The sequence below is a fragment of the Saccostrea cucullata genome, unplaced genomic scaffold, assembly GCF_032062105.1.
Source record: "Saccostrea cucullata isolate Sc308-1 unplaced genomic scaffold, CSIRO_AGI_Scuc_v1 ctg332, whole genome shotgun sequence".
Taxonomy (NCBI): Eukaryota; Metazoa; Mollusca; class Bivalvia; order Ostreida; family Ostreidae; genus Saccostrea; species Saccostrea cuccullata.
This window is the reverse complement of record NW_026932235.1, coordinates 475,405-503,126: the sequence shown is the minus strand read 5'-3', so window position 1 is coordinate 503,126 and position 27,722 is coordinate 475,405. Positions and strand designations below refer to the sequence as shown.

The 27,722-nt window shown below is 33.9% G+C and overlaps 1 protein-coding gene across 2 annotated transcripts; it reads right to left on the bottom strand.

Annotated features, from left to right (window-relative positions):
- Positions 1 to 1,212: 1,212 nt before the first annotated feature.
- On the bottom strand, positions 1,213 to 27,146 carry LOC134234684 (uncharacterized). 2 transcript variants are annotated; one of them, XM_062716741.1, is made up of 7 exons: positions 27,048 to 27,146; positions 20,790 to 20,886; positions 14,428 to 14,906; positions 12,668 to 12,958; positions 10,211 to 10,325; positions 6,034 to 6,186; positions 1,213 to 2,504 (listed from the first exon to the last, which is right to left on the bottom strand). In XM_062716741.1, the coding sequence occupies exons 2-7, from the start codon at positions 20,877 to 20,879 to the stop codon at positions 2,292 to 2,294; spliced, it is 1,341 nt and encodes a 446-aa protein (XP_062572725.1). In that variant the 5' UTR covers positions 20,880 to 20,886; positions 27,048 to 27,146; the 3' UTR covers positions 1,213 to 2,291. The 2 variants fall into 2 exon arrangements, 1 of the variants encoding a protein (XP_062572725.1); XR_009985233.1 differs by lacking the exon at positions 27,048 to 27,146 and having other exon boundaries at positions 1,714 to 1,727; positions 1,769 to 2,504; positions 20,790 to 20,908.
- Positions 27,147 to 27,722: the final 576 nt, after the last annotated feature.

Below are 27,722 nucleotides of genomic sequence, written 5' to 3'. Positions count from 1 at the left end.
GTGTGAGAGGTCCCGGGTTCGAACCTCGGCCGCACCTTTCTTTTTTTTCTTTTTTTAAATACTTTTTTTTAACTAAATGATAGTATTCAGCATGTGAAATGAAAAATTTATGAGGTTATAAAATCATCATTACAGTGTGATAAAAATTCCATATAAAAAAATCTTCTATACACATAATGAAGAATAAGCAATCAAATCTTTATACATGTATTTTATTTCCTTCAGTATACACGTATACATTTAATAATTCTACAAATTCAGTCGGGGGGGGGGGGGGGGCGACTTTTTCCCTAAGCGGGGGACACGAATTCTCTGAGTTAGCTTGTTTTCATTGTTACAGTTTTAGTGTGCCAACTCTTGTAGTTAACTTCTAGTACATGTAAGATATACATTTAATACTAGTATTTTCGTCTGTCAAAAAGTTTCTTCCTTTTACGTTCATATCAATCTGAATTAATAATGTCATCAAATAGACCCTTCGACAAACGCTAATGAACCCATTTTGAATTCTTGCACAGAAGTAAAGCAAAAATTCCACAAATGGATCATCTGTGTACCAATAAGTGTGACTGTCTACAGGTGAAAACTTTTTTGAATTGTAAATAGTCAAGAACATAATGATTGTTTTTTTAACCGAGTGGACACTATTTCAGCCATATTTAGAACGTAATGAAGAAATGACACATGTATTGTTACAAATTGTGATGTACTTTAAAATAGATCTTCAACCTGCACAGCCTTTTGTCAATTTTCATGATCAATAAAATGACCTTGTCAGCGAATACAATTTATCATTTGGTCAAATGCCGATTAACTTTTTTCAAACTGATTGTTAGGTCATTGTTTACACACTGAGTTGTCCACCTACTTTCCGTTTTGGTTCCCGAACATGACAAGGAGAACACAGCGGATGTAAGCAGTCGACAGGGTATGCTCACTCCTCCACGGCACCTGATCCCACCTCTGATGTTCTGGAGGTCTGTGTTTGCTCCGCTCCAATTTTGTAATTTTCAATGGACTTTTGAGCTTGAATACTGTTCATTATCTCCACACATTCTATTCTAATTCTATTTCTTCACAAAACTTAATCATCCTTCTCTAAGGAAAAATTGCAAAAAGTGCTTCTTTAATTCTTAATGAATCCAGTGTTATATGTAATATGATATATACTTAACATGTTTTAAAAGCCCTGTTAAAATTAAAATACATATAAACAATTTCTCCCTTTTTATTAAACCATTTATCAATATTAACATGGTAAACACATAATATTAATATTATATGAAACTCAGCACAAATGCAAATTTATGGGGGGGGGGGGGGTGATGTATTTACAAAATGACCAAAAAAACAAGAGCATTAATCATGTATTAATCATTTATGAATTTATTGAATTTTCATCACATCATTAACTGACCTTCCACAGAATATAAATTGACAGAAATTGTGAGCAGTATATTCTATTTAAATTCACCAATCAATTTACTTACATGCCATCTGACTTGTGATATACAAATAAATGACCAGAAAATCATGGTCTATATAGAGGTATATATATACAACACATTACAATATACAATGTAAATACCAACCAAGTATTCTAGTAAAAAAAATATGCAAAACATAATACACTATACAAGGCATTTACATGTTTACTGCATGTATTCAAAACAATTAATGAAGTAATCTGCATATTAAAATGATATATTTTTTCTTTCTTACAAGAGCTATATGACCAAAATTAAAAGTAAGGAAAGATCTCAACAACAAACACTGCCAACACTGTTCACTGCCAACTTAACCAAATCTGTAGTCTTAAATGCTGAACCAAAGGGACACATTTTTCAAAAGTCTGACATTATAATTCCTGCTAGAAGTCCATGAATATAATGCATTTTCAATATATAACTTACTTGCCTAATCTTTGAGACTGATTCATAAAAGCCATGAATTTCAAAGTGTTAGTATAGGTATCATTGCAACTCATGTCAATAATTAACCTGGTAAATGTCAATAGTACAGAAGAACTGTCCAAAATAGACAAATACCCCCTGCTGGGATTTTCACAGGGGGTACCAAATCAAAAGATTCCTGTTTGTAAGAGGTGTTAAAAATTTGCTAAAACATTTAATACATTTTATATGCTAAAATTATAGTGAGCAAAGGCATAGGTATCTATTGTATTTTTTGAACTCAATCTTGAATCTTTTTGATCACCCCTTGCACATAACTCTCTTTAAATGTTCCCAGTCATATGAACAATCATGATCAATGGATCAAATGTAGCTACTCTATTGACATGATTCAAAATACTTGTATTTTCTTGTATTTTGAACGAATCCTAACCAAAACATAAATTCTGCAATTTTAGACCTGTCCTCTGCTCTTAATATGTCAAATGGCTCAGTGTAATGAATCTTCCCAGGATCGTCTGCTGTTCCTTTGTCTCCAGAATATACGCCCTCTGAATGCTCTTTTGACATTTTCAGGAGAACAAAAATTAACTACAAAGAAATATGGAGAATTCTAAGAAATATCATAGTTTGCAACTAAGTGTTAAGTTTCACATTATGTCATGATATAGTTGACAGCTGCACTCAAGGTAAATTGTACACGCCTTCTAACCGCAAGCTTTATGACTGGATCTTTCTTCTTATCCCTAACTGGTTGCTCAAGCAACAGACTATTTCCATGTCAATGTTGATAATTTAAGTTGACCAATGAAGTGAATCGTTTATGCTGGGTGCATCTGACAAAAAGATCGTGACGTAATGTAAAACTTTACACTTAACTGCAAATTGTATTATTCAAAATGTATTATCAAAGTTGAACTTTTCAAACATTTAAGGTAACAAGAGATCCCTGGGCCACAATGCTCACCTGAGTAGCATTAGCCATATAAGGATTTTAATGATTGTCCACCTTTATTCCTTAGAAAACAAAATATGTTTGAGAAACACTGATGCCCCTGTATAACAACATAGGGAAGGTTAATTTTTCTCAAATACAAGTCAAATATGTTGGTACCCAAGGTAAGGTCTTCTCACAAGGAATACAAATGTGAAATATGAAAGCCCTAGCACCAACTGTTCAAAAGTATGGCCAAGGCGCAGCATTGTTAAGGCTGAAATAAAGAGGTGGGGCCTAATTTATTCGGGAAAAGTTTACTGTGAAGTCACACTAAAATACGACTTTTATGTATTTCTCATAATACCTGAAAATTAAATAATTTGCAATTTTTAACTGTATTAGCATAATAAACAATAATAAAACTTATCAATGCACTTAAAAGAGAAGTTGCTAGTTAAATCCAATACAGCTGGTTATAAACACTGATCTCGATGAACTTGACAATCATGATGTCATTTTGGTAAAAATTATGCATTTCATGTGCTGTGAGAGGCAGATTGGGGAATTTTTTAACAATGAAAAATGTGTTTTATTATAAGGCAGAATGTTATTTACATGCTTTAAATAGGCTATTAATACCAATGTATATCATTTGTTCAGTGCGATTATTCATGAACTATCAAGAGAATGTATTCAAATAATTTTGTCGTGTTTTTAATGTTCAGGCTAGGTATATTTTAAATCAAGGTGCATCGTTAAATCGTTCTTTCCCAAGGGCATACACTAAATAAATCTTAACTATTTTTTGAATATAAATAAAGGATATGTTCCTTGACTTGAGAAGTGCTGCTGCTTTCTTTAAATCTAGAGTGTGACTTTATAAGTACACAAAATATTTGGTAGAAGTCAAACTTATTTCGACATGGGCCCATTCACTTGAAATTTTAACCATTAAAATGGGAATTCTATTCAAAGCAGCAGCACTTTCCAGAAAGCACAAAGTATACAGAAAAAATTAATAGCTTGAATTTTTAATTTCAAATAGGGTATGCCCTTGCGATATTGAAATTTGTTATTGTCCTACATTCAATACAGGTACTATGCATTCATCATGTGAATGTCCATCCATGGGACCAATTCAACTTCATACAGTACAGAGTAGGTTATACTAGTATGTTATTTCCATAAGTATTTAAGTTCTGTTGTAAAACAGCTGAATAAAAATCAATTCAGTTTTAGTATGTCAAACTCCAATCATCAGATCAGTATTTAAAACTTTAATGTGGTTCCAAAATTTGATCTTAAATTGAAGCCTTAATTGCCCCACCCCCAGGAACATATTGAACGGAACACATTTGAAAATACTAGTACTCTACCTGAAAATGCTTCTTGAGTAGAGAATTTTAGAGTTTTTTTCCTATGTTTTGCTAAGGAAAACAAATTGTACGATTTTATTTGCCTAGCTCTGTTTATTTTTCATTTATTATTTTTTAATTTCATTATTTTTTATGTTGTCACTTATACTGATTACTATTATTAGAGAATAGTTGCATAGACAGAGCTGATTGTTCCTCTTCCAAACTGAGCAATTGGCTAGGAAAAAGCACATATCAGATCAGAACTGAAAGTTTACTGAGGTAGGGGGGGGGGGCTTGAATTTTAACCCTCACGGGGTCATGATTTGAACAAACCAGAATCTACACTACGTGAGAATGATTCCATATAAATATTACTATGCATGGCTTTGAAGTTCATGAAAAGAAGATTTTAAAAGATTTTTCCTATATATTCTTAATATGTAAAACTTTGATCAGCCATTTTGGTCCCACCCTACCCCCGTTGTCCTGATTTGAACAACTTGAATCTACATGACCTGAGGATGATCCCACATGAGTTTCATCTTTCCTAGCCCAGTGGTTCTTGAGAAGAAGGTTTTGAACTATTTTTCCTATATATTCCTATATCTTTATACAAAATTTGTTGCATTAAATTCTTTGTCTCTTTTTGTCTTTTTTTTGAGATGACAAAAAAGAGTTAGGTGATTATGCCATCCACAATATATTTTCTTAGCAATACACTCTGGTTAATATATGCCAAAGTATCAATATACATAAGACATTTAATAAAGAAATTATGGATTCTTATCAGAGTAAATTAGCTTTGTTAAATAACAACAGAAGCTAGAATTTAAGGTCTGCAGGTATACTTGCATTTCAAAGATGGCGTCAACAGCAACAAAATGGCTTAAAATATATTTTCTTAGTTAAATGCAGTCAATTTGAAATAATATACCAAAGTATAAATATAGACATTTACTTAAGATATCATATCATAGATGCTACAAAAATTGAAGATTTGTTCAATATCAATAAAAGCCAGATATTTAGGTTTGAATGTTTATGTTTTTGATGACAGTTTTCATGGCAACAAAATGGCTGATCAATTTAATTTTTTTTAGTAACACGCCTCATCACTCCCCATAGTAAAATAAACATTTTCTGAAACGCAGGCCAAAAATAACTCAAACCATATATAATTCTTTGGTTGAGCTGTGTTTCCAGTGTTTTTTTCCTTATATAACTGGTACCTATGAACGACACCCTTCCCAATGCCAAAACCGTTAAATTTTCCCAATTTTTTGACCAAAAATTCCCAATTCAACTGTGAAGCAACAGACTAAGACGACATCGTTTTTCTTTTTAAATGAAACAATGTAAAAGTTGACTAATTGTTTCACTTCCACTTAAATTGAAAGTAGAGAAAGTCGTAATTTGCGGGACCTGTGGTATAAACAGCATAGTGTCATACATTTTGACAAATTGAAAGCATGAAAATGTGAAAACATGGGACATTGATAAAAAGAAGCAATCAGCACTTGTTGTTTATTCCTTAAAACAGGTATAATATTATAGTTATAAGCAATTAAGTTGGAATAAGTGCATAATACGTTTTATTTAATTAAATGAGAGAAAATTCTTGTTGTTCTTGGATGTTATTTTTCCCAATTGAACCAGTACCGGACTCTTTCCCAGTGGGTGGGAAAAAATCGCTGGTTTCTAGAGAGGTTGAAAATATGAAAAGTTACAAAGACACATCAGACATGGACACCCTTTGGTCAGAAACTCACTTGTGTAATAAATATCAATTTAGAAAATACTGTGTATTGTTTAAGCAATTTTTTACCTTTGTTTCCATGCAAATGATTCCAAGAGAATGTGGATAAAATACAGAGTATTGTGATTGGCCAACAAGCTCTCCTCCAACTTGCCCCATAATGTTTTTTCCTACAAGCTGTCCTATATCTGTAGTATCTTGATTTAATGGCACTTTTTTAACCTACAATTTAAAGAAACTAAATTCAAGGAAAAACCTCTTTTTCCTTATATTATACCACTTTTCATTAAGTCCATGAACATCTAAAATATTCATGTCAGTCCATAATGACATGGATTTCTTTTTAAATTAGTGAAATTCATAAATATTTATAACAACAATTCTGGCATTATATGAAAGATATTAAACTCCATTTCATCTTTATGGGATAATTATACAGAATTCTTAAATATTACGAATGAGCAAGTATTCAGGAGCAAAAGCTTAATTAAGAAATACCAGTAAGAAATAAACTTTGCGTTTTGGTCGCGGTACTGGTAAACCGTAATTGAATTAGCCTTCATCTGAGACAGTGTCTATTAGTTTATTGACATATTTAAAACCTCTGAGGTCCAGAAAGTTGCTTGAAATGTAAAAGCCAAGATTTGACATTTCGAGTCAAAGAGAAGGCTAGTTATCCTGCATCTTTCATGAGAACAAGAATTTTATTTCCAATCTAAAACATGTAATAAAAATACACTAATCATTTTCTGTATGGAGAAACAAAAGGTCACCACACTGTCACAAATATACTGTTTCATTTAACACCAATTTAATGTAATTTGCTCTTTTACTCACAGTTTGATTACTGGTGATTTGAGTTTTTGTTGGATTAAAAATCCTTTAATTATTTATAAATTTGTTTAAAACATATTTGAACTTTTTTTTTAAATGTAAAAAAAAATTAAATCAATTTTCCATTTTATTGCTTTATCAGTAAATCATGATGTCCAAATATTGTGGGGAGGTTCATGACACAGCTTCATTTAACTTTAAACATAGGAAAGGCCATTCCAAGCTTTTTATTTCTTAATAAGTGTCTGCCCTAAATTCAAAAAGCCATCTTTCTATCTGAAAAAACCCTTCTTAAACAAAAAAGGGAAAAATACATTTTCAGGACAAATCTATAATTTGTCATCATCAGTATTGGACTTTTGCAAGGAGCGCTGACTTTTACAGTTGACGTCTAACGTTTACACTAGGACAATGTACAGAGGATCATTTATGACATAAATATTTAGCTCAACAATTAATTCAATGCAAATAATGGGTTATTTCAAAGCACAAGTAAGTTGTCCTTAAGGAAAACCACAACCACACTACCCTCAACTCTTAGCCTTCACAAGTTAGTGCCCCTAAAACCATACCTATGACCACTAGAAAGGTTTTCTTATCTATTACCAATTCTATACCTCCGTATATGATACAGTTTAAAATGTATAAAAGTAAAACATCAACTGTAAAAGTCAGTGTTTCTCACAAAAGTCCATTAGTGATGCCAATCTAACATTATCCTGAGATCAGTAAGGCCATAATAAAAATATTCCTAGATTCTCATCCCCGCCAGCCCCAATTTTTTACCCCTGCCTCAATTTTTAAAATTTCTGTTTTTCTTTGTCTTAATTCTGATTGGGATCAGAATTTAACTACCATTCAACTTTCATTTAAGTACAGTTCCACCTAAGAATCAGGCAAAATCAAATTTTGTGATAAGTCAGTGTTTGAGAATTGACTTGAAACCTCACATGCTTATGCATCAGGACATAAGTAATACATATATTCAATGATTTGAAAATGTGCAGGCTTGTTCTAATTTAATAGGCATTATATTGAGAAAATAATACAAACGTGCGTAATACAGATCTATACAATGGTATGGACTAGGGCGGTCACGGGTACCCGTAATGACCCGGAACCGCAGAACAATTAATTCGGGTCGGGTACGGTTCTGTTTTTCCGGAATTCGGTTCCGTTCCATTTGTATAATAGAGTAGATTTTGCTATAAAAATGGCGTCAAAAACGAGACATTTGTTAGTACATTGTCATTATAAGGTGATTTAAATAATTTCATTTAAAATTACATGTATGTTATTTTCATACATGCTTACGTATATCAATGATTATGTATAATAATATTCTTATAAAGGATAGATTCAAATATGGTCATATGTAACTTTTGTACATATCTGGTTAATGCTCATTTACAAGAAACATTTTGTTTTGATATTTGCAAAAAACGGAGCAGAGTAATTTGAGAAAGGTGGAAGACGATGGTATAATCATTTTGTTGTTGAAAATAATACAAATCATGAGCTTTTCTTCCATTACCTACCCTACCCGAGAAACCCGAAACCGAACCTAAAAAGATCAGAACCGACCCGACCTGCCCCTAGTATACACTGAAAACAAAAAAATTTGTTATGCCAAAAGTGATAATAATATAACAATGAATCAGCTTTGTAAATATTATAAATTTAGATTTTAAAAAGTTTGGAAAATTGCAAGTCTAGCATTTTCTACCCCCATAAATATTTCCAATATTAGTGAATTTCAGTTATCATTCTTGATTTATGACCTAATTTGCCGCTTGAGTGCGCTCTGTTGTTAAGTACCCCAATCCAGAAAAAACAGAATCAAATTGATTAAACATTGAATTTGGCATTTTGTTTCAGTTTAATTAATCTTCTGAAAATTGAAAAATGTCTAACTTCAAACTAAACATCTTCTGTCCTTGAAACTTAGCGATACACTGGGTGTCAAATTTGATCGGGTTCAGGTTGTTCCAAGTTCCACACTGTGTATGGTGTATGCGAATTTGGTCATGATTGGAATATAGACTGCGATATCAGAGGTGCACAAGAGTTTATCATAAATAGCTGTTTTGGATTTCAATTCCAGAGTAAACCTGGTACATTGAATAGGAATATTCAGTATAATGTGAAAAATGTAAATAGGAAAAAATTTAATATAAGCTAAATTTAACACAAAATGCACTTAAAGAGCTAGAGCCACGAACCACCAAAATGTGCGTTTTCAAAATTCATTTAATTCATATTACATGTATGCAATTCAAAGATCTAGTTACATTTGGCCAATATGAATTTTACATTTTATGAACATTGAGCTATCAGACATTGAAGCAAGTTCCACCATTTAAACAGTGATTATAAGATCATTATATGTGTAAATAGCCTAAATTAGTTATTTTTATACCAGATTTATTCTTGATAACTACATTATCTCTTAATTGTCAGTTATTTTGATGAAGAATATCTTAAACTTACATTTAACTTTATTATTTCATTTAAAATTATGTTATTTTCATACATGCTTACGTATATCAATGATGACGTGATAATTGGACTTTTTTGACGTCGACTTCACTTTATCATGAACATGATGATAAGGATAATTGCTGAAGTCCATCAACTTGAAGATATTTTCCTTATAATTTGAAAAGTGCCAGTTACCTATTTGTTGCCAGTAATATATGTTGAACATAATACTATTTTTCAGATTCTTTACATTAAAAGAGAATACAAATGCCTTTAGTAATGCAAAGTTATTATCAAAAATACATGCAATCGCAATAATCATACATACAAGTTTTAGATATATATATTAATATTTTCAGTGAAGAAATAAAATCGGCATTGATGCCTTCAAAATCGTTTTCTTCATTTAATTATCAATAATTGTTAGTTACATTTAGCTAACACAAAAACAACTAGAGGTACCTCCCCACACCAACAATACTGCACCAAAAATGTTAAGCTCTTCTTTATTAGCTTTTCAATAGAATTCATCTTAAGGTTTTTTTCCTGAAATTTCTATTCCTTTGCCTACATATCATACAATGTATTTTTTTCAAGTATAAGAAGCATTACATAAATACTATATAGTTACTCAGAATTGAGAAATGAGACCTACACCAAAAACTGCGCCAAAAATGTTAACCTGCTCCAAAAAAATTAACCTTGTCATTCCTTTGCTGAAACTGCAGCATCTGAAACTTTGACTGGCACAATGAAACACACTAGAAACATCTTCCATGCATATCTAATCAATATAGGACATAGAAGTAGTTAAAAAGAAAACTGCTGACGCTGACACCGATGCGGAAACCAATGCCGATGCTGAGGGTATTACATAAACTCCCCCAACTTTGTTGAGGTGAGCAAAAAATGATAATATTAACAAAATTACCTCTATTATAAACAAGAGTTCTTCCATACTCTTTCCGGAATGGAAATGATAGATGAGATCAGCTGTACTCCTCATCGTTTTCTTGTTAAAAGTGAAGGACCTCTCAAGTAAAAAACTAAAAGAAAAAAAAATAGTGTCAAAAACATAACAAACTACACAAGAAGGGGAAGTATAAAGACATTTTTAGTAGTAGTTTCTTAGATGTATCATCCATGCAAGTTTGGTCAACAAAGGGCTTATAGTTACTTGGAAATGAGACCTGCACCAAAAACATTCACCTGTTCACTCAACCCGAAAATGTAGGTCAGATTCAGCATCCGAAGCAAGTCTGATAATGGGCATCCTTAGACGTATCATCCATGCAGTTTTGGTCAACATAGGGCTGATAGTTCCTTGGAAATGAGACCAACACCAACAAGAGGCCCAAGGGCCTAATAGGTCACCTGAGCAACAACTTTCAAATGATTGAATTTGGTTCATGTTTCAAGCTAGATGCTATGGTATTTACAATTCTAAAAGAGGTACCATTGCTAATCATAACTATACACTTAGCAATTGTTTAGTTTGTTTACTTAATACCCAAAAGCAGGGCAGAGGAATAAAAAATGCATTTCAACTAATCAGTAATATTCAGCAATACTCATAAGTGCTCCTACAACACATGAACCCCTGGCCCTAGGTATACACATTGCACAATTTTTGAAAAGGCACACTTGCTTATCAAAAATGTTTGATTAATAATAAGGAGCAGATTTCAAACAATTCATTTTGATATATAAGTAGAGCCCCCCCCCCCCTCTTGGTATCATCAGGGGCTGACAAATAGATTTTTAAGGCACTTGCTAAAGGGAATGTACATGGTCAAAATTCACTTGCCCTACCTGAATTTTTGCCTGCCCTACCATTAACTTATACTGTATTTATAAATATATATAAAAAATACTGAGTAGAACATGTAGAATATTGGCATAGATATTGATTTTATTTTTGATAATTGATTAAGTCACTTGCCCACTGACCAAGGGGCCTTGAAATTTACAATTCTGGAAGAAGAGGCCTTGCACATCATAACTATATAGGTAGTTCATCTGCTTATTACCCAGGAGATTTTTATAGATGTAATGTATTTTCCCTATATAATCATTATAGAGCTACGCCCTAACACCATAACCCCTGACCATATGCATGGGGCAAAAAAATTCACAATTTTGGTAGAAGCATTCTTGCTTATCATATCTATGTACTTAGTAAGTTTATTTGATACTAGAAGCAGAGAAGAAGATTTTCAAAGAAATTATGTATTTTCACTATATAATTAATAGAGCCCCACCCTAACCCCTGACCCTGGGGCCATAAAATTCAAAATTAGGAGTAGAGAAGAAGATTTTTACCAGTCGGCAGGGGATGCTCACTCCTCCATGGCACCTGATCCCACCTCTGATGTTTCCGCTGTCCGTGTTTGCTCTGCTCTTATTTTGTATATTGTTTAATGGACTTTGAGATTGAATACTGTTCGTTATCTCCATATCCTTCGTTCAAAGATTTAATGCATTTTTACCATATTATCAACATGATCAATAGAGCCCAGCCCTAAAACCAGAACCTCTGACTTGAGGCCATACTTGCCAACCTCCAGCAAGTAAAAATCCGGTCATGACCAGATTTGGAAAGTGAAAAATCTGGTCATAATGCCTAACAACATTCAGGACATATCTAACATGATTAAATCTTTTATTTTATCTAAATATAAGTATATTTGTGTATAAAGAGAATTCTTTTATTTAAAAAAGGCTTTAGCTTACAATGACAAAATATTCATAAATAATTGGATTTAAACTTAGAATCGGAAGCCATTTTAAATTGACTTCAAACATTTATTTATCAAAACAACACCCAGTTAATTGTTTACACCTGCACTAATAATTAATCCATCTGCATTGTTTACGCGTAGATCTAAGCTTGGTTTGTAACTGGAAGTTTAAAGTGCAGCCTAGTTTACGAACCAAATCAGGAAATCGGGAGATTTTCGGGTTGTTCGACAAAAATCGGGTAAAAAGCATGACCTGCCAGGTCATAGAAAATAATCGGCCAGTGACACCGGGTTACCGGTTGAAAAAATTGGGTGAGTTGGCAACTACTCCTGGGGCCTTAAAATTACAATACATAATTTATAACAAGGTTTGATTGCATCATGTGTATGTGTCCACAAGCACAGTTTAAATATTTGGGCTGTGATAACAATATTCTCTTGAAGTATGTCCTGATTTTCTGCAATTATTTCTGCAAGTGATAACTCAAAGTAAACATTTTCAATTAAGACGATATTTCATTGCAAAGATATCGAGAAATCACAACTACGGATTTACTTTAACTTTAAATAAGTAATTTTTTCAAATGTCAATATAAATGGAATAGGTTGTATAATTTTTTGGCATCGTGAACTTATCATATACTAACCCTTCTTTCAAAGAGAATATGTTTCCAAATGATCTACAATAGTGCTGACAAATATTATCAGTGGTACGCCTACACTCTGCATTGTCATGTCCACCACGAGACCCTCCTTGTCCGCCTCTAGCTCTTCCACCTCTATTTTTCCCTCTCTTCTTCTCCTGTGAATCATACATTGGTTTTTGAAATATTCCCATTCCCAACAGTTCAAGAGTTTCCTCTGCAAAGTCCCTTACTGCCACATTAAATAATGTAACAGACTCCTTTACGAATTCCTCTGTAGCAGGTTCCAAGGACCTATGGAATTTGAAGAGTACAGAAATATTACTTTTTTCTAGCTTGTCAGGCCAGGCTTTTACAAAACATCTAAGATTATGTAGCTCATCTCAACAAAATTTCTTTAACTCTTTACAACTTAATGAATTGTTTTGCAACATACGCTGAATCCTCGCGTCATAGAAATATTACGTTACTTTTCCCCGCAAGCAGTTTACAACGAGGTACAAGTTTCTCTAAAGTTTAGCGTAAATAATATTGTAACGTAATAGTTTAATAAGAAAATAATTTTTCTTATTTTATGAGGTTAAAGCAAGTATAAAATCGTTGGAATTTGTCAATAAATTGAAGATTATATGAACTTTTTAAAGTGCGTGAAAATGCGTGATTGCGGTGAAACGGTAAATGCATGATTTTGCGTTAGAAATAGGAAATGGTATATGCGATAAAATGCGTGACTGCGGGGAAGGGGATTAAGTAAGGGAAAGTCATAACTAAATTTAATAATCAAAGGTGTGTTAAGAAAGTTCCTTCCTTTAGACTTAGAGTAATTTATTTCTAACAGAAAGTTACAGGGTTTTTCTTCAATAAGAAAAAAATATATAAACATCTTTATAGCACCCAAATGACAGAAATGCTGGTCAATTTGTGTGAAAATTTAGAATCATTTACAATTGTTTCTTCACAGGTTTTCTTGAATCATACAAAACTGATGAGCTAAGGTATAAGATTTTTAAAAAGATTAATCATTTCTTAAAAGAATAGAAATTCTTCACTTAACCTCTCTGTATACTCATTGTGATGTCATTTTAGCGTGGGTTTCTCTGTGTATACTTTTACATTTGAGTAAACACAAACATAGGTAATGAAAGATTGCAAAGGTCACCTCGACTAATGTTATTAGTATAAGTAGTGCAAATCTCACATATTTTCTTTATACTTAGTGTGCATCCTGACAATAATATTCATGCAGTTTATGTAGGTCTTATAGTTCTTTATAACGCCGACAGTAAAGCATAAGCTCATCTGGACTTTGTCGAGGTGAGCTAAAAATGACATTTGAATCATTTTAACAGTTGGCCTGGTATAAAATTCATCAGAGCAAATGCAAATATTGCATTTTGAAAATTTTTATTTAATTCAAATCAAATTTAATTGTGCAAATTTAATGACATTTTCAAAGTTTGAAGTAACTGGGGTAGGGATAGAAGCCTCTACTACTGTAAACCAACTTTTATTCGCATGCGAAAAATTTTCGCAAAGTTTGCGACAGCCTCGTCATTGCGAATATTTCTCGCTGCAAACCGGTACTTAAACTCTCTCTGTCTTTTTACAACAGATCGAAAAAGGCCTGATCGCAAAAATTAATTGTCACAAACTAGTGTACCCCTGGTAAATCGCAAAATAAAGTTGTCGCAAATAAAAGTTGGTTTACAGTATATATTCTTTGCGGAACCTTGATTAGAAAAACTAACTATGAAATAACTTACTTGAAATCAAAAATGACATCACATTTTTTCCATGTCATTTCCATGTTTTCTTTAATCTCTTTTTTTACTTTTTCTATCTGTGTCTCTTTATGCTGGCTTTTCACCATTTTTTCAATTTTTCTCAATTCATGTGTAAATGTTAAACTTTTTTCAAGTTGTTTTTTGAGAAAGCTGGTAATTTTGCTGGGATCAGGACAAAAACCTTTTTCATTCCTAAAAGCATCCTTTACATCTTTAATAAATTTTTCCAAGGGATCTGGCATATCCTCATAATAGATATTTAGGTCCATAAGATCTTTATAGGTCCAATGACTTGCTGAGAAGTTTCCTTCCTTTGAACTTGCAAGTTGACTCTTCAAACAGCTTGAATCTGTTTCATCACACTCACTCCATGTACTAAACTCCGACAAACTTGATGGTGCATGTTTTTTCCTCGGCGGCAAGCTGGTTTCCTTACTAGAGCTTGGTGTTTCATCTTCCTTAAAATAAAAAAAAGAATGCCAATTTTTTAACAACAGGCCCACTGCAACAATTAACACTTGATCACCTGAGAAGTTCAGTATATATGCTTCAATATAAATTATAGTCACACTTTTACCAGATATCCAAGGTAAAATATAGTAAGTTTTGATTTATTGCTCTAAATGTTATCAAAAGGAGAAGATCTAATGTGCATGTGATATTGCTATAAATACAAGAGGCCCAAGGGCCTTAAGGTTCATAAACCCTCTGCTCACTCATATGGAAATTGTCTTTAATTTTTTTGTTTTTCCAAAGGAAATGTATATGCAGAATAAAATACAAACAATTGTAGCATGGCTTGCAGGGCAAAATTTGACAAAAAAGGCACTTGAAAAATGTCTAAAGGAATAATAGACATTTGTGTCATTAAGAGTTATCTCTCTTATCAAAGTATCAATATACCTTAATGATCCCCCTGTGCATTATACAAAATTTCTGGGATCCACAGAGTACAAACATAGGTAATCAGAGATGACAGAGCTCATCTCAAAGAAATTTGTGTTTAAGTAAAGTCCCACATTAAACTAATAATCTAGTAGTGTACATCCCATGATGTAACATTACTGCAATTTTGATCTGATAGGGCTTGTAGTTACTCGGGAATAGATTTATCCAAAACTTCAAACTAGTCTCTCATCCACAAAATGTAATTCAAATCCAGCATCTGAAGCAAGTTTGAGAGTCCATTGTTGCATCATCCATGTAAATTTTGGATCAGATAGACCTTATGATTCCTTAGTAATAGAAATCATGGAAATGCACCCAAATTTTTACTGGTCCATTATCTGAAAAATGTATGTCAGATCCAGCATCAGCAGCAAGTCCATTAGTGTGCATCCTTAGATGTACCAGTCATGTATAAGGCTTAGAGATACTTGGAAATGAGACTTACAACAAAAACTTTGACTTTTTCACTCAACCAGAAAATGTAGGTCAGATCCAGAATCCTAAGCAAGCCTGGTAGTGCCCATCCTTAGATGAATCATCTAAATATCTAGAGATATGATGATTGGTGTTTTTTTTTAAACAAGAGGCCCATGGGCCACATTGCTCACCTGAGCACCTTTGGTCGGCCATTGTGGCCCCGCCCTACCCCCAGGGGTCATGATTTGAACAAACTTGAATCTCCACTACCTGAGGATGCTTCCATATAAATATAATCAATCATGGCTTGGCTGTTCTTGAGAAGATTTTTAAAGAATTTCGCAGCACAGTTAAGGTTACAGTAAGGAGGCGGGGCCTAATTTGTACGGGAAATGTTTCTATGACGTCACACATAATATAAGGTCTTCAAAATACCACAAAATGAAATTATTTGCTATTTCAAACAGCTGGATAGCTGTATACTACATACAAACATACTATTACATGCAGTTTTGCCGTTTGTTAAATCCCACACAACAGTATATAAATGATGCATCGATCGCAATGCACTTGTCAATGTGACGTCATCTCGCAAAAATGACGCAGTTTGTACACAGTGAGAGGCTGATCAAGTCACATTTTGTACAATGAAAAATGTCTTTTTTTTCTCAAATAAAATATTATTTGCAGTAAAATAAAAAGCCGTTGACTTGGATGCGATGTCTATTTTAGTATTTTATTTATAAACAGTACGTGCATTATGCAGACAAGCGATACTGTAGTGTGTTTGTATGCAGATTCATTGAAAAAGTAATGGAAGGGCCCTAATAAATCGATTTATTGCAAGGGCATACCCTCAATGTATCTTTTCAAAATTTTACACATAAACTCAAGAAGCATTAAGATATTTGAAAAGTGCTGCGAACCTCTTGAAATCTTGCAAATAAATTAATTATAGCTATATTTAATGTATTTGACCAGCAAAATATTCAACCTGCCGTCCAACAAATTAAATTTTACCAATTAAAAAAGGGAATCTATTTAGGTTCGCAGCACTTTTCACGAACTACATATAGTATTGAAAAGGATTATAAAATAAATTAAGATTTTTAACTTGGTTATGCCCTTGCAATATTGAAATTTATAGATGACCTCTAAACTGTAAGTATAATTGCTAAAATCATATGACGTCGACATCACGTGACAAGTCTAAATAAAAAATCTAAATGTCCCCAACATGTAGATTTAAACCACATTACATTTTTTTATATCAGTGAATTCCTAAAAAAGAATCGCCCATCCTATTAAAGTATGTATTTTTTATCTTAAAAAATTGTCGATATTTCCATTTGTAACCTTAACTGTGCTGCGTTGCCTATATATTTCAATGTAAAACTTTGGTCGGCCATAACGGCCCCGCCCTACCCCCAGGGGTCATGATTTGAACAAACTTGAATCTACACTCCCTGAGGATGCTTCTATATAAATATGATCAATCATGGCTTGGCTATTCTTGAGAAGAAGATTTTTAAAGAATTTTCCTACATATTTCAATGTAAAACTTTGGTCGGCCATTGTGGCCCCGCCCTACCCCCAGGGGTCATGATTTGAACAAATTTGAATCTACACTACCTGAGGATGCTTCCATATGAATATGATCAATCGTGGCTTGACTGTTCTTGAGAAGAAGATTTTTAAAGAATTTTCCTATTTATTTCTATGTAAAACTTTGGTCAGCCATTGTGGCCCCGCCCTACCCCCGAGGGTCATGATTTGAACAAACTTGAATCTACACTACCTGGGGATGCTTCCATATAAATATAATCAATTATGGCTACGCTATTCTTGAGAAGAAGATTTTTAAAGAATTTTCCTATATATTTCTATGTAAAACTTTGGTCAGCCATTGTGGCCCCGCCCTACCCCTGTGGGTCATGATTTGAACAAACTTGAATCTACACTACCTGAGGATGTTTCCCCATAAGTTTCATCTTTCCTGGCACAGTGGTTCTTGAGAAGAAGATTTTTAAAACATACCACCAAATTTTCATTGATTCCCAATTATCTCCCCTTTAATGAGGGCGTGGCCCTTCATTTGAACAAACTTGAATCCCCTTCATCCAAGGATGCTTTGTGGCAAGTTTGGTTGAAATTGGCCCAGGCGTTCTTGAGAAGAAGTCGAAAATGTGAAAAGTTTACAGACAGACAGATGGACAGACAGACGGACGCCGGACAAAATGTGATCAGAAAAGCTCACTTGAGCCTTCGGCTCAGGTGAGCTAAACAAGAGGCCCAGGGGCCACAACGCTCACCTTAGCCCATTGGCTAGGAAAAAGCACATATCAGATCAGAACTGAAAGTTTACGGGGGAGGGGGGGGGGGGGCTGGATTTTAACCCCCCAGGGGTTCATGATTTGAACAAACTAGAATCTACACTGCCTGAAGATGATTCCATATTAATATTATATGACACTAATCATAGCTTTGAAGTACTTGAAAAGATGATTTTAAAAGGTTTCCCTATAAATCCCTATGTAAAACTTGGGTCAGCCATTTTGGCCCCACCCTAGCCCCAGGGGTCATGATTTGAACTAACTTGAATCTACACTACCTGAGGATGATTCCACATGAGTTTCATCTTTCCTGGCCCAGTGGTTCTTCAGAAAAAGATTTTTAAAGATTTTTCCTATATATTCCTATGCAAAACTTGGGTCGGCCATTTTGGCCCCACCCTAGCCCCGGGAGTCATGATTTGAACAAACTTGAATCTACACTACCTGAGGATGATTCCACATGAGTTTCATCTTTCCTGGCCCAGTGGTTCTTGAGAAGAAGATTTTTAAAGATTTTTCCTATATATTCCTATGTAAAACTTGGGTCGGCCATTTTGGCCCCACCCTAGGCCCGGGGGTCATGATTTGAACAAATTTGAATCTACACTACCTGAGGATGATTCTACGTGAGTTTCATCTTTCCTGGCCCAGTGGTTCTTGAGAAGAAGATTTTTTAAAAATGCCATTAATTTTTCTCTAATTCGTAATTATCTCCCCTTTGAAAAGGGTGTGGCCCTTCATTTGAACAAACTTGAATCCCTTTTACCCAAGGATGCTTTGTGGCAAGTTTGGTTGAAATTGGCCCAGCGGTTCTTGAGAAGAAGTCGAAAATGTGAAAAGTTTACGGACAGACAGACAGACGGACAGACGGACGCCGGACAAAATGTGATCAGAAAAGCTCACTTGAGCCTTCGGCTCAGGTGAGCTAAAAACCAAACAGAAGTCAGTTGAAATAGCATTTAATAACAATTAAATCAAAAAATAAAGTTTCTCCCATGCAGTATTTTGATAATAATTTGACTATCGATATCTTGAAAACATTAGACATGAAGTTGCATAGATGTGTTCAAAGTGAATAGAATTGAGTCACGTGTTCACTGCTTTGTTATTCATAAGGTCAACGGCGTGTTGGAATTTGTAAACAAGGTGTCTTTACTATAGAGACAAGAACCCATGGTTTTGCACCTTTTTGGAAAATTTCAAATGAGTGCACAACCGTTTCAATTTCTTTCATGAATGTAAATGATAAGTATAACTCTCTATATTGACCATATAAAAATGACAACTTGAAACATCCATGCGCTCATATAAAAATTTGGCCTGCGAAATGGGGGTGTGGCCTAAAGTCTACGAGAAATCAATGTAAACAACGTACCCCTGCTATATTAATCAGATATAAAGCTAATTACAGTGCACGAAAGTAAAAATTCAATGTTTGTTGGAAAGATTGAGACAAAAATATGTAGAATATCTTAAATTCAATTTTCTGTAAATTATCGGGGGGCCGAATAAGGATGTTTAAACGATTCATTCTTTGCATATTTTTGAATCTCCATTGCAACAATGTTTTTGAACATGTTGAAAGTCTATCCTATCATTTTTTTTATTTTTATTTTTTTGTGTAATAAAGCACTTACAAAATGCAAGTGCAAAAAAAAAGATTTTCAAAGAATTTATGCATTTTCACTATATAATTAATAGAGCTCCGCCCTAACACCAGAACCCCTGACCCAGGGGTCATGAAATTCACAATTTTGGAAGAGGCAGCCTTATTCAACATAACTAGGCACTTGGTTACATGTAGTTTATTTAATGCAAAGGAGCAGAGAAGAAGATTTTCAAAGAAATAATTCATTTTTACCATATAATATTTATAGCCCCACCCTTGCGCTAGAAGCCCTGTCCCTGGGGCCATTAGATTCACAATTTTGGAAGAGGCAGCCTTATTCAACATAACTAAGCACTTGGTACAGTAAGTTTATTTAATGCCAACAAACAGAGAAGAAGAATTTCAAAGAATTTATGCATTTTCACTATATTTATATTCTATATAGCCCCGCCCTAGCACTAGAACCCCTGACCCTGGGGCCATGAAATTCACAATTTTGGAAGAGGCAGTCATTTTCAACTCAACTATGCACTTGGTTAGTTTATTTAATGCCCAGGACCTGAAAAGGAAAATTTCAAAGAAATAATGCACTTTCACTATATAACCTATTTAGCCCCACCCTAACACTAGAACCCCTGACCCTGGGGCCATGAATTTCACAATTTTGGTAGAGGACTCAATGCTCATTACAATCATACCAAAAGTTTGACTGCTTGATGTCCAGGAGTAAAGAAGAAGATTTTTAAAGATTGCTAATTCTAGTGGTTTTGCCCCACCCCCGGGGGGGGGGGGGGGGCAGGGACCGTGAAATTCACAATTTTTGTTCCCTTTTAACCATAGATGCTATAGGCCAAAATTGGTTGAAATTGGTTTGGTGGTTTCAGAGAAGAAGCTGAAAATGTTAACGCACAACGAACGACGACGGATAGCACCTAATAAACCTGTAGGCACCTTTCATATACATTATCTTGACCTTAAACTTTTGTCTTAGGTGAAATTACAACAAATATATATCATGTATATATTATTCTTACCAAGCTTGCACCTTTTTCCTCTTCAAGATCATTTGCTGTTCTTTTCTGAGATCTCTTAGCCTCAAGGGGCTCCGATAAGTTAAAGGACATATTTTATCTACAAAACACAATAACAATTCTGTTGGAATACTTGATCAGAACACGTACCTCTACAATCTCTCCTACGAAGTATGAATTAAGTGCCCTACCAGCATGATACACCCATCAAATATTGTTCAACTATCTTAAATAGTTTAGAGTGCAAGAAAATCATGTCAATCTTGTTCAAAGATTCTGTAATATTTCCATTTCTTATAATATTTGATGTTTATACATCTCCTGTAGTGTAGACATTAATTATAACAAATATTACATCATAGATTTCTCAACTGATTGTGTGAAACCTTGACAAATGCCCAATTGAACCCCCCCCCCCTTCCTCCTTCCATTTTTGTTTGATATTTTCAAAAAAATTAAATAACAAGAGGCCCAGGGGCCACATCCCTCACCCGAGCAAATCGGCTAGGAAAAAGCACAAATCAGATCATAACTGAAAAGTTTACTGAAGGAGGGGGGGGGGCTTGAATTTTAATACCTCTTGAGAATGCCTTCTGGATACAGATAAATGTTTATTTCTCACATGTCATAACCATGATTACAGATACAAATCTTTCTTTTTTTCATTGTGGTAATTATCTTATTTAAAATCTTTGTGAAAATAAGGTATTACAGTATAGAAAATTAAAGCAGGATAATTTTTTATACACAGCTACATGTAGTAGTGGGATGATTCACCGATGCATCACAGTATTCACTTTGATGTCGGTCAAAAGCTCTACAGAGCTTATGTTTCTGTTTAAAAAATCCGACACGAAATAAAATTTTCTGATTCTGATGATCTACAGATCGATTCATCTAATTTAGTGTCACGATACCTGACAGCACTTTTCTTTTTAATTTCCAAAAATATCCAGGCTTTAAAATTTGAAATTTTTTGTCCTTTAGTCGTTATCATCAAGACGTTTACACAAACAGAAATAAAGTACAAACATCTTGGTGATACAGAATTCAAAATATAAGCGTCAAAATGGCGTCAAACATGCGGGATTATGTTAAATTAACAAAACCCAATGGCAGTAAGTCAAGTTCATTTGTTGAATTAGTTTATTTTCATACACTGTTATGTTTCAAATTAAATGTTCTGAAAAATTATCTAGTTTTATTTGGTTTTAAATGTATCGTGATATGTATTGTATAGCACCTAAGGTATCGTGATATGTATCAGATCGGCAAAGTTTAGTATCGTCCCAGCCCTAACTTTATGCTCATGGTGGTATTCTTTACCAAAATTAAGAAATTTCAACAAGAAGCCCATCTAAGGGGTTATGATTTGAATAAACTTGAATTTACAATATTTTTTCCATAAATATGACTGATCATGGCTTTTGTATGGAATCCGGATAGGGCCACGCAGTTCACTATCGCATCATCGCATTATCGAGGTTTAGGTCGATAGTGCGATTAAGCGATAATGCGATGACGATGAAGCGATGATGCGATAACGATGAAGCGATGGTGCGATAGCGCGATGACGATGATGCTATGGCGTGACAATGCGATGACGATGGTGCGATGACGCGATAGTGCGATGAAGCAATGGTGCGATAGTGATGACACGATGATACGATGACGATGGTGCGATAGTACGATGACGATGAAGCGATATTTACTATTGCTCAATCGTGCTATCGCACCATCATCATCGCATTATCGCACCATAGCATCATCGTCATCACACTATCGCATCATCGCTTCATCGTTATCACACCATCGTTTCATCGTTATCGCGCCATCACATTATTGCGCCATCGACCTTTAAGTTGATGCTCGATGGTGCGATGGTGCGATAGTGAACTGTTTGGCCCTATCTGGATTCCATACTTTTGTGTTCTTGGGGAAAATATATATAAATTATATTATATATTATTAATATGTAAAACTTTGATTTCCCACTGGGCACCAGCCTACCATGAGAGTCATGATTTAAACAAATTTTACATAAATGATGAGGAATTTTGATGCTCATTGATTGGCCTAAAACTTTTAAGGTTTACCTCAAAGCATGCTCTGACAAATCCCATTGCCCAATGCCCTGTGAGGGCTAGTAATTAATTTTAGAGGTGGGCAAGTGAATTTTTAATAGGCACTTGCCTGTGGGCAAGTAACTTTAAAAAAGTCAATCAATAAATATTTTCTTAAATTAAAAAAGTCATAGTTTTCCATGAAAATAAAAATCATTTTGTTGTAAGAATTATCTTCCTTTATTTGTCACACTTCATATGCGAACCAGTTTAATTGTGTCATCATTATGCAATTCATTAAAAGTTTTACCGAAAGTATTCAGTACATGTATTTGTAATTGAAAGTGACAAATTGGCATGGGAGAAATGGAGAAAGTTTTGACACTTATGAGGTAGAAAACGATCGAAAGCCAATGATAAGTACATCATCCATAACAACTATAGTTAAAATCTCAGTACAAAATTAAACTGTCTATACCAGGTACATGTATGAGAAAAGAAAAAACATAGGTCTGAAACCATTATTTTAAACAAATAGCAGATATTATGACTATAGCTGAAATATGATAGCAATTTTCCTTCTCTGCATGAAAGAAAATATTATTCTCGAACTAGACGTGAAAGTATGTTTGTTAAAGCCCCTTTTAATTCATAATCTTGAGATTGTAAATATTTTCCCCCATATATTTCTGGCATGCATGTTTAAAATTGGTTGCTCAAAGAGGAAAATTCACTGCTTTGCCCTACAAGATGGCGGCTAAGGGGAATAACTCCGAGGCAAAATATGTCAAAGGAAAACCATCTATACCCCCGCTCTGATGTAAATAAACACTAACATGTTAATATACACAAGTTTAATTACAGGCAGACCGTGAGGTCCAGTACAATCACTAGATTTAGCTACGTAGGTAGAATTACCTACGTAGCTTTATTTACCTACCTCAGGTAGCTTTATTTAGCTATTTCAAGGTAAGTTTTCAAAAGTTTTCTTTTTATTAAAAAGAGACAAAAAGTCGCAATTAAATGACTATTGATATTTATACTAGGGAGGCTTGAAAAGACAATCCAAAGCAAAGATAGTTTATACATTGCTGCGTTTGGACAATTTAGAGCAAAACATGTAATTCCATTGTTTGGTTAGCTGTCCGTGCGGTGAGGCATGACTGAGTATGATTACTTCACATTGTGCTGAATAATTACCGACCTATTATCGTTTTAACCGGAACTGGACTTCTTTGTCATTTCATCCAAGGGGTAACTGTTCTAACTGTCATACATAGCCCCAAAACTTTCAGAACTTTGATTGCAATTGCGCAGAAAAAGACATTTTTCCAAGAGGGATTTTTTCATGAGTTGTTTTCAGATGAGTTCAAAGTTAAAAATGATCACTGCATCAGTCTAGACGAACTCCAAAAACGGCGTGAACTCCAAAAAAGAAGTCTTTGGCTCTGTCATGCATTGCGGCAAAATGGCTTCCGATGTAAACAAACGATGGATTGTCGTTCGCTTTCTCCACAAATACGACTGAATAATGGCTGTATTTAGTAAACTGTGACTGGATTTCAATTTTTGTTGAATAAATAATTGTACCCATTAAATTATTAAGTGGTTATTGACTTATTTATCGCTCTGTATTCTTGCATAATAGTGATTTGGGATATACGTACGACACCGGGATTCAATAAAGTCGGTTAGAATTAATTTTCCAACTTAATTTATTGTCCCCTTGATTTAAATTTAATGCCATTCCTACTATAAAGATTCTTCAATTTTACTTCTAAGACACTTATATATTTTTTTTTTATGAAAAACCGCACAATTTTGGCGGCGGAGCAGAGATATAAACAGGTTCGATTTGAGAAGACTTTTTAACCGTAATTTTAAAAGAATGATTTTTTTTTGTTCTTAAACTCATAGATTATAATTCTAAAAATGTTTTCATGATTATATCTATTCATATGTGAAAACATTAGGTATATAGCGATGGTTATAATTAACTAACGCTCTCAATATTCAGATGTCATACAGGATTATATGACGAAATACAGGCGCGTAGCCAGCATGGAAATGAAGTGTACGCAGAAAATGGTCGGGGGTCTGGGGGGCCCAGGGGGGGAAGCCCCCGGAAGCTCCTGGATTTTACGAAATTTTTCAGTCATTTTCTCGCAAAAGAAATCACAATAAATTTTTATAATATCATTTTTCTCGAGCAAACACTTAGCTATAAGATATACTGCTTCCATTGATACTTCGGGAAGAGAAGGAAAATTTATCAAATTAATTTACGCATATTGTGGTATTGGAAAAAAGTTTCCAAGTGTATCAAGATAAAACAGAGTAGCAATTTCAATATCGTTATCATTGAAGTTTAAATATTTCAAAATATAAACGGGGGTGTTGTTGTCTTTTGATGACCTTCATATTTGATAGCTGAAATGATTCGAGAATGCTTCAATTATAATATAATTCTTTAAATTGGTATATAACATCAGTAAAAGAAGCTATATTATTATTTATTTTGTTCACCATAATTTAAGTTGTTTAACGACATTTATTCATTACCTCTACGGAAATTAAAAATCTTGGATAGTCGTTCAAAACCTTTGTAACTTTTTCTTTCGATCAAAGTCCCTTAGATCGCTTTCCTTATCAAATATTTGTCCGGATAATCATGATTACGCGGATTAACATTTTGGTTCAACAATTTTTTTTTCCTCAAGAATGTTGAAAGATGTTTTTGGAATTGAATTTATAAAGGACTAAATTTGAATGTGCAGACATGCTGAAAAAAATTGAATCCAAACAATAAGACGCAAAATAATTTGAAACATGGGTAGTGCCTCTTTTTTCCCGAATAAAATTCTCTCTTTCTTTTTTCCTTCTTTTCTTTTATCCCTCTTTCTTTCTTTCTTTTTTTTGGAAAATGATGTGTACGCACTTGCGTACTTGCGTATAGGCAGCTACGCGCCTGAAATAATATTACAAATAGGTAAAAATTCGGTCAATGTTTAACAGTTACAACATATATATTACATTGTTCAATTTTACATATTTTTCCCTTTTATTATATGTTTGATTCCCAAACGTTTATTTTTCTTTGTATTTGATCTAACTTGAAACGTGAACTTTCTTCAAAAAAGCCTCGGAGGAAATGTGGAAACTGAATGGATTCTCATGTAACTGTCACCTGATCGACTCTTATTTATGATTAAAACCATCAATTCAGTACTTTCTTTAATTATTGGTAAGATGTATTTACAATGCAGTTGCTCATTGCTGATCTAAACATGCTGAAATTTATTCGTACACGATAGACATGAAAGACAGAGGAAATTCGAACTGAAAATTCGCCAGCGTTCCTTACTTACAAAATAAACTTCTAAAATCAGTAAAAGTAGTTCTAAAATGACTAACTTAGTCACTACAAACAAATTATCAACCACAGAGATGTTTTCATAAGATTACGACTGTTTAATTTGTATTTTGTATCCTACTTGTACGATGTCTGGCTGAACCTCGAAGTTGGTCAACTTTGACTTGAAATTAAAAACTATTTGCACATGAAATCAAAATTCTAACAAATACGTTCTCTAAAACCATTTATTATTAATCATTTCTGAGAACTTACATTATTGTAAGGTAATCCAATTTTTTGCAAAAACACTTTTTATAAGAGCCCACTTTTCACGATTTTTCACCGTTTTTTTTATATAACTGCGCATGCGTTGGACTCGTTTTTTGGAGTCTTTTCTGGACTGAAATTCTCACTTCCGTTAACGCCGTTTTTGGAGTTCGTCTAGACTGTGCATCAAAATGATATTTTCTGCACACCCTGAGAAAAATACTTTTAAATAGAAATAAACCAATTTGGTAGCTAAATAAAGCTACCTCGGGTAGGTAAATAAAGCTATGTAGGTAAATCAAGCTACGTAGCTAAATCTACTGATTGTACCAGACCTGGCAGATGCACAAAAAAATTTGAAGTTTTTCTTAAGGCTTTTTTCGCCTAAGGCGGCCCCCAGACCCCTCGCCAAGACTGGTTTCGTGCTTTTTCATTTATTTTTCCTTCTTATTGAAAATCTTATTGAAAACGCTGAGGGAGTGGGGTAGGGACGAAGTTAGGATACACGATCACGACGATATTGTTATAAAAAAAAAAAAACATTTTGTCATCCAAAAAAAACTAGACTATCCTTACCTTCGAAAAACTTATTTAGTATAAATTTACACGTGTTTGGCACTTTCTGGTCTAAAGTTAAACAAACTGGACTGTGATGGCGATGCAATTTTTAGTTCCTGTCACCTGTGCCTGTGGTGTGTGTATCCAAACACATGCGCTTGAAATTGACAACTCGTACATAAACTGATTCGTACTTAGCATTCAACAGATTGAACTCAACTCAAATTGAAATTTAACTCGTACACAAGCCTGAAAGTTTATTCAGAGACACATTATACATCTCTTGTTTCTTCTCGCACCTTCATACATATAATTTTTCCAGTTCTTAGATAATATCCAATTTTTTTATGTTTACAAAGTCAGTGTGTAGTGTCGGATCCAGGAATCTAGAAAAATAATTGGGGGCAGTTTGAGGTCGGGGTAGAGGCCAACAGCCACACAATAAATAATCTTACGCATAATTTGGACAAAAGAGGAGGGGAGGGGATGGTAACTCACTAAAACCGCCAGTGATACAAGATACAAGATATTTTATTTACCAATCAAAGGCCCCGAGGGGCATTTCAACATATATAAATGTACAGTTTAAACATTCTTTTTTTTTTTTTAACAATATATTTTGTTTTTTTAGACAGTTATACAAATGACCAAGTTACATAATAATATTATTATCAGTGTCAATGATCATACATA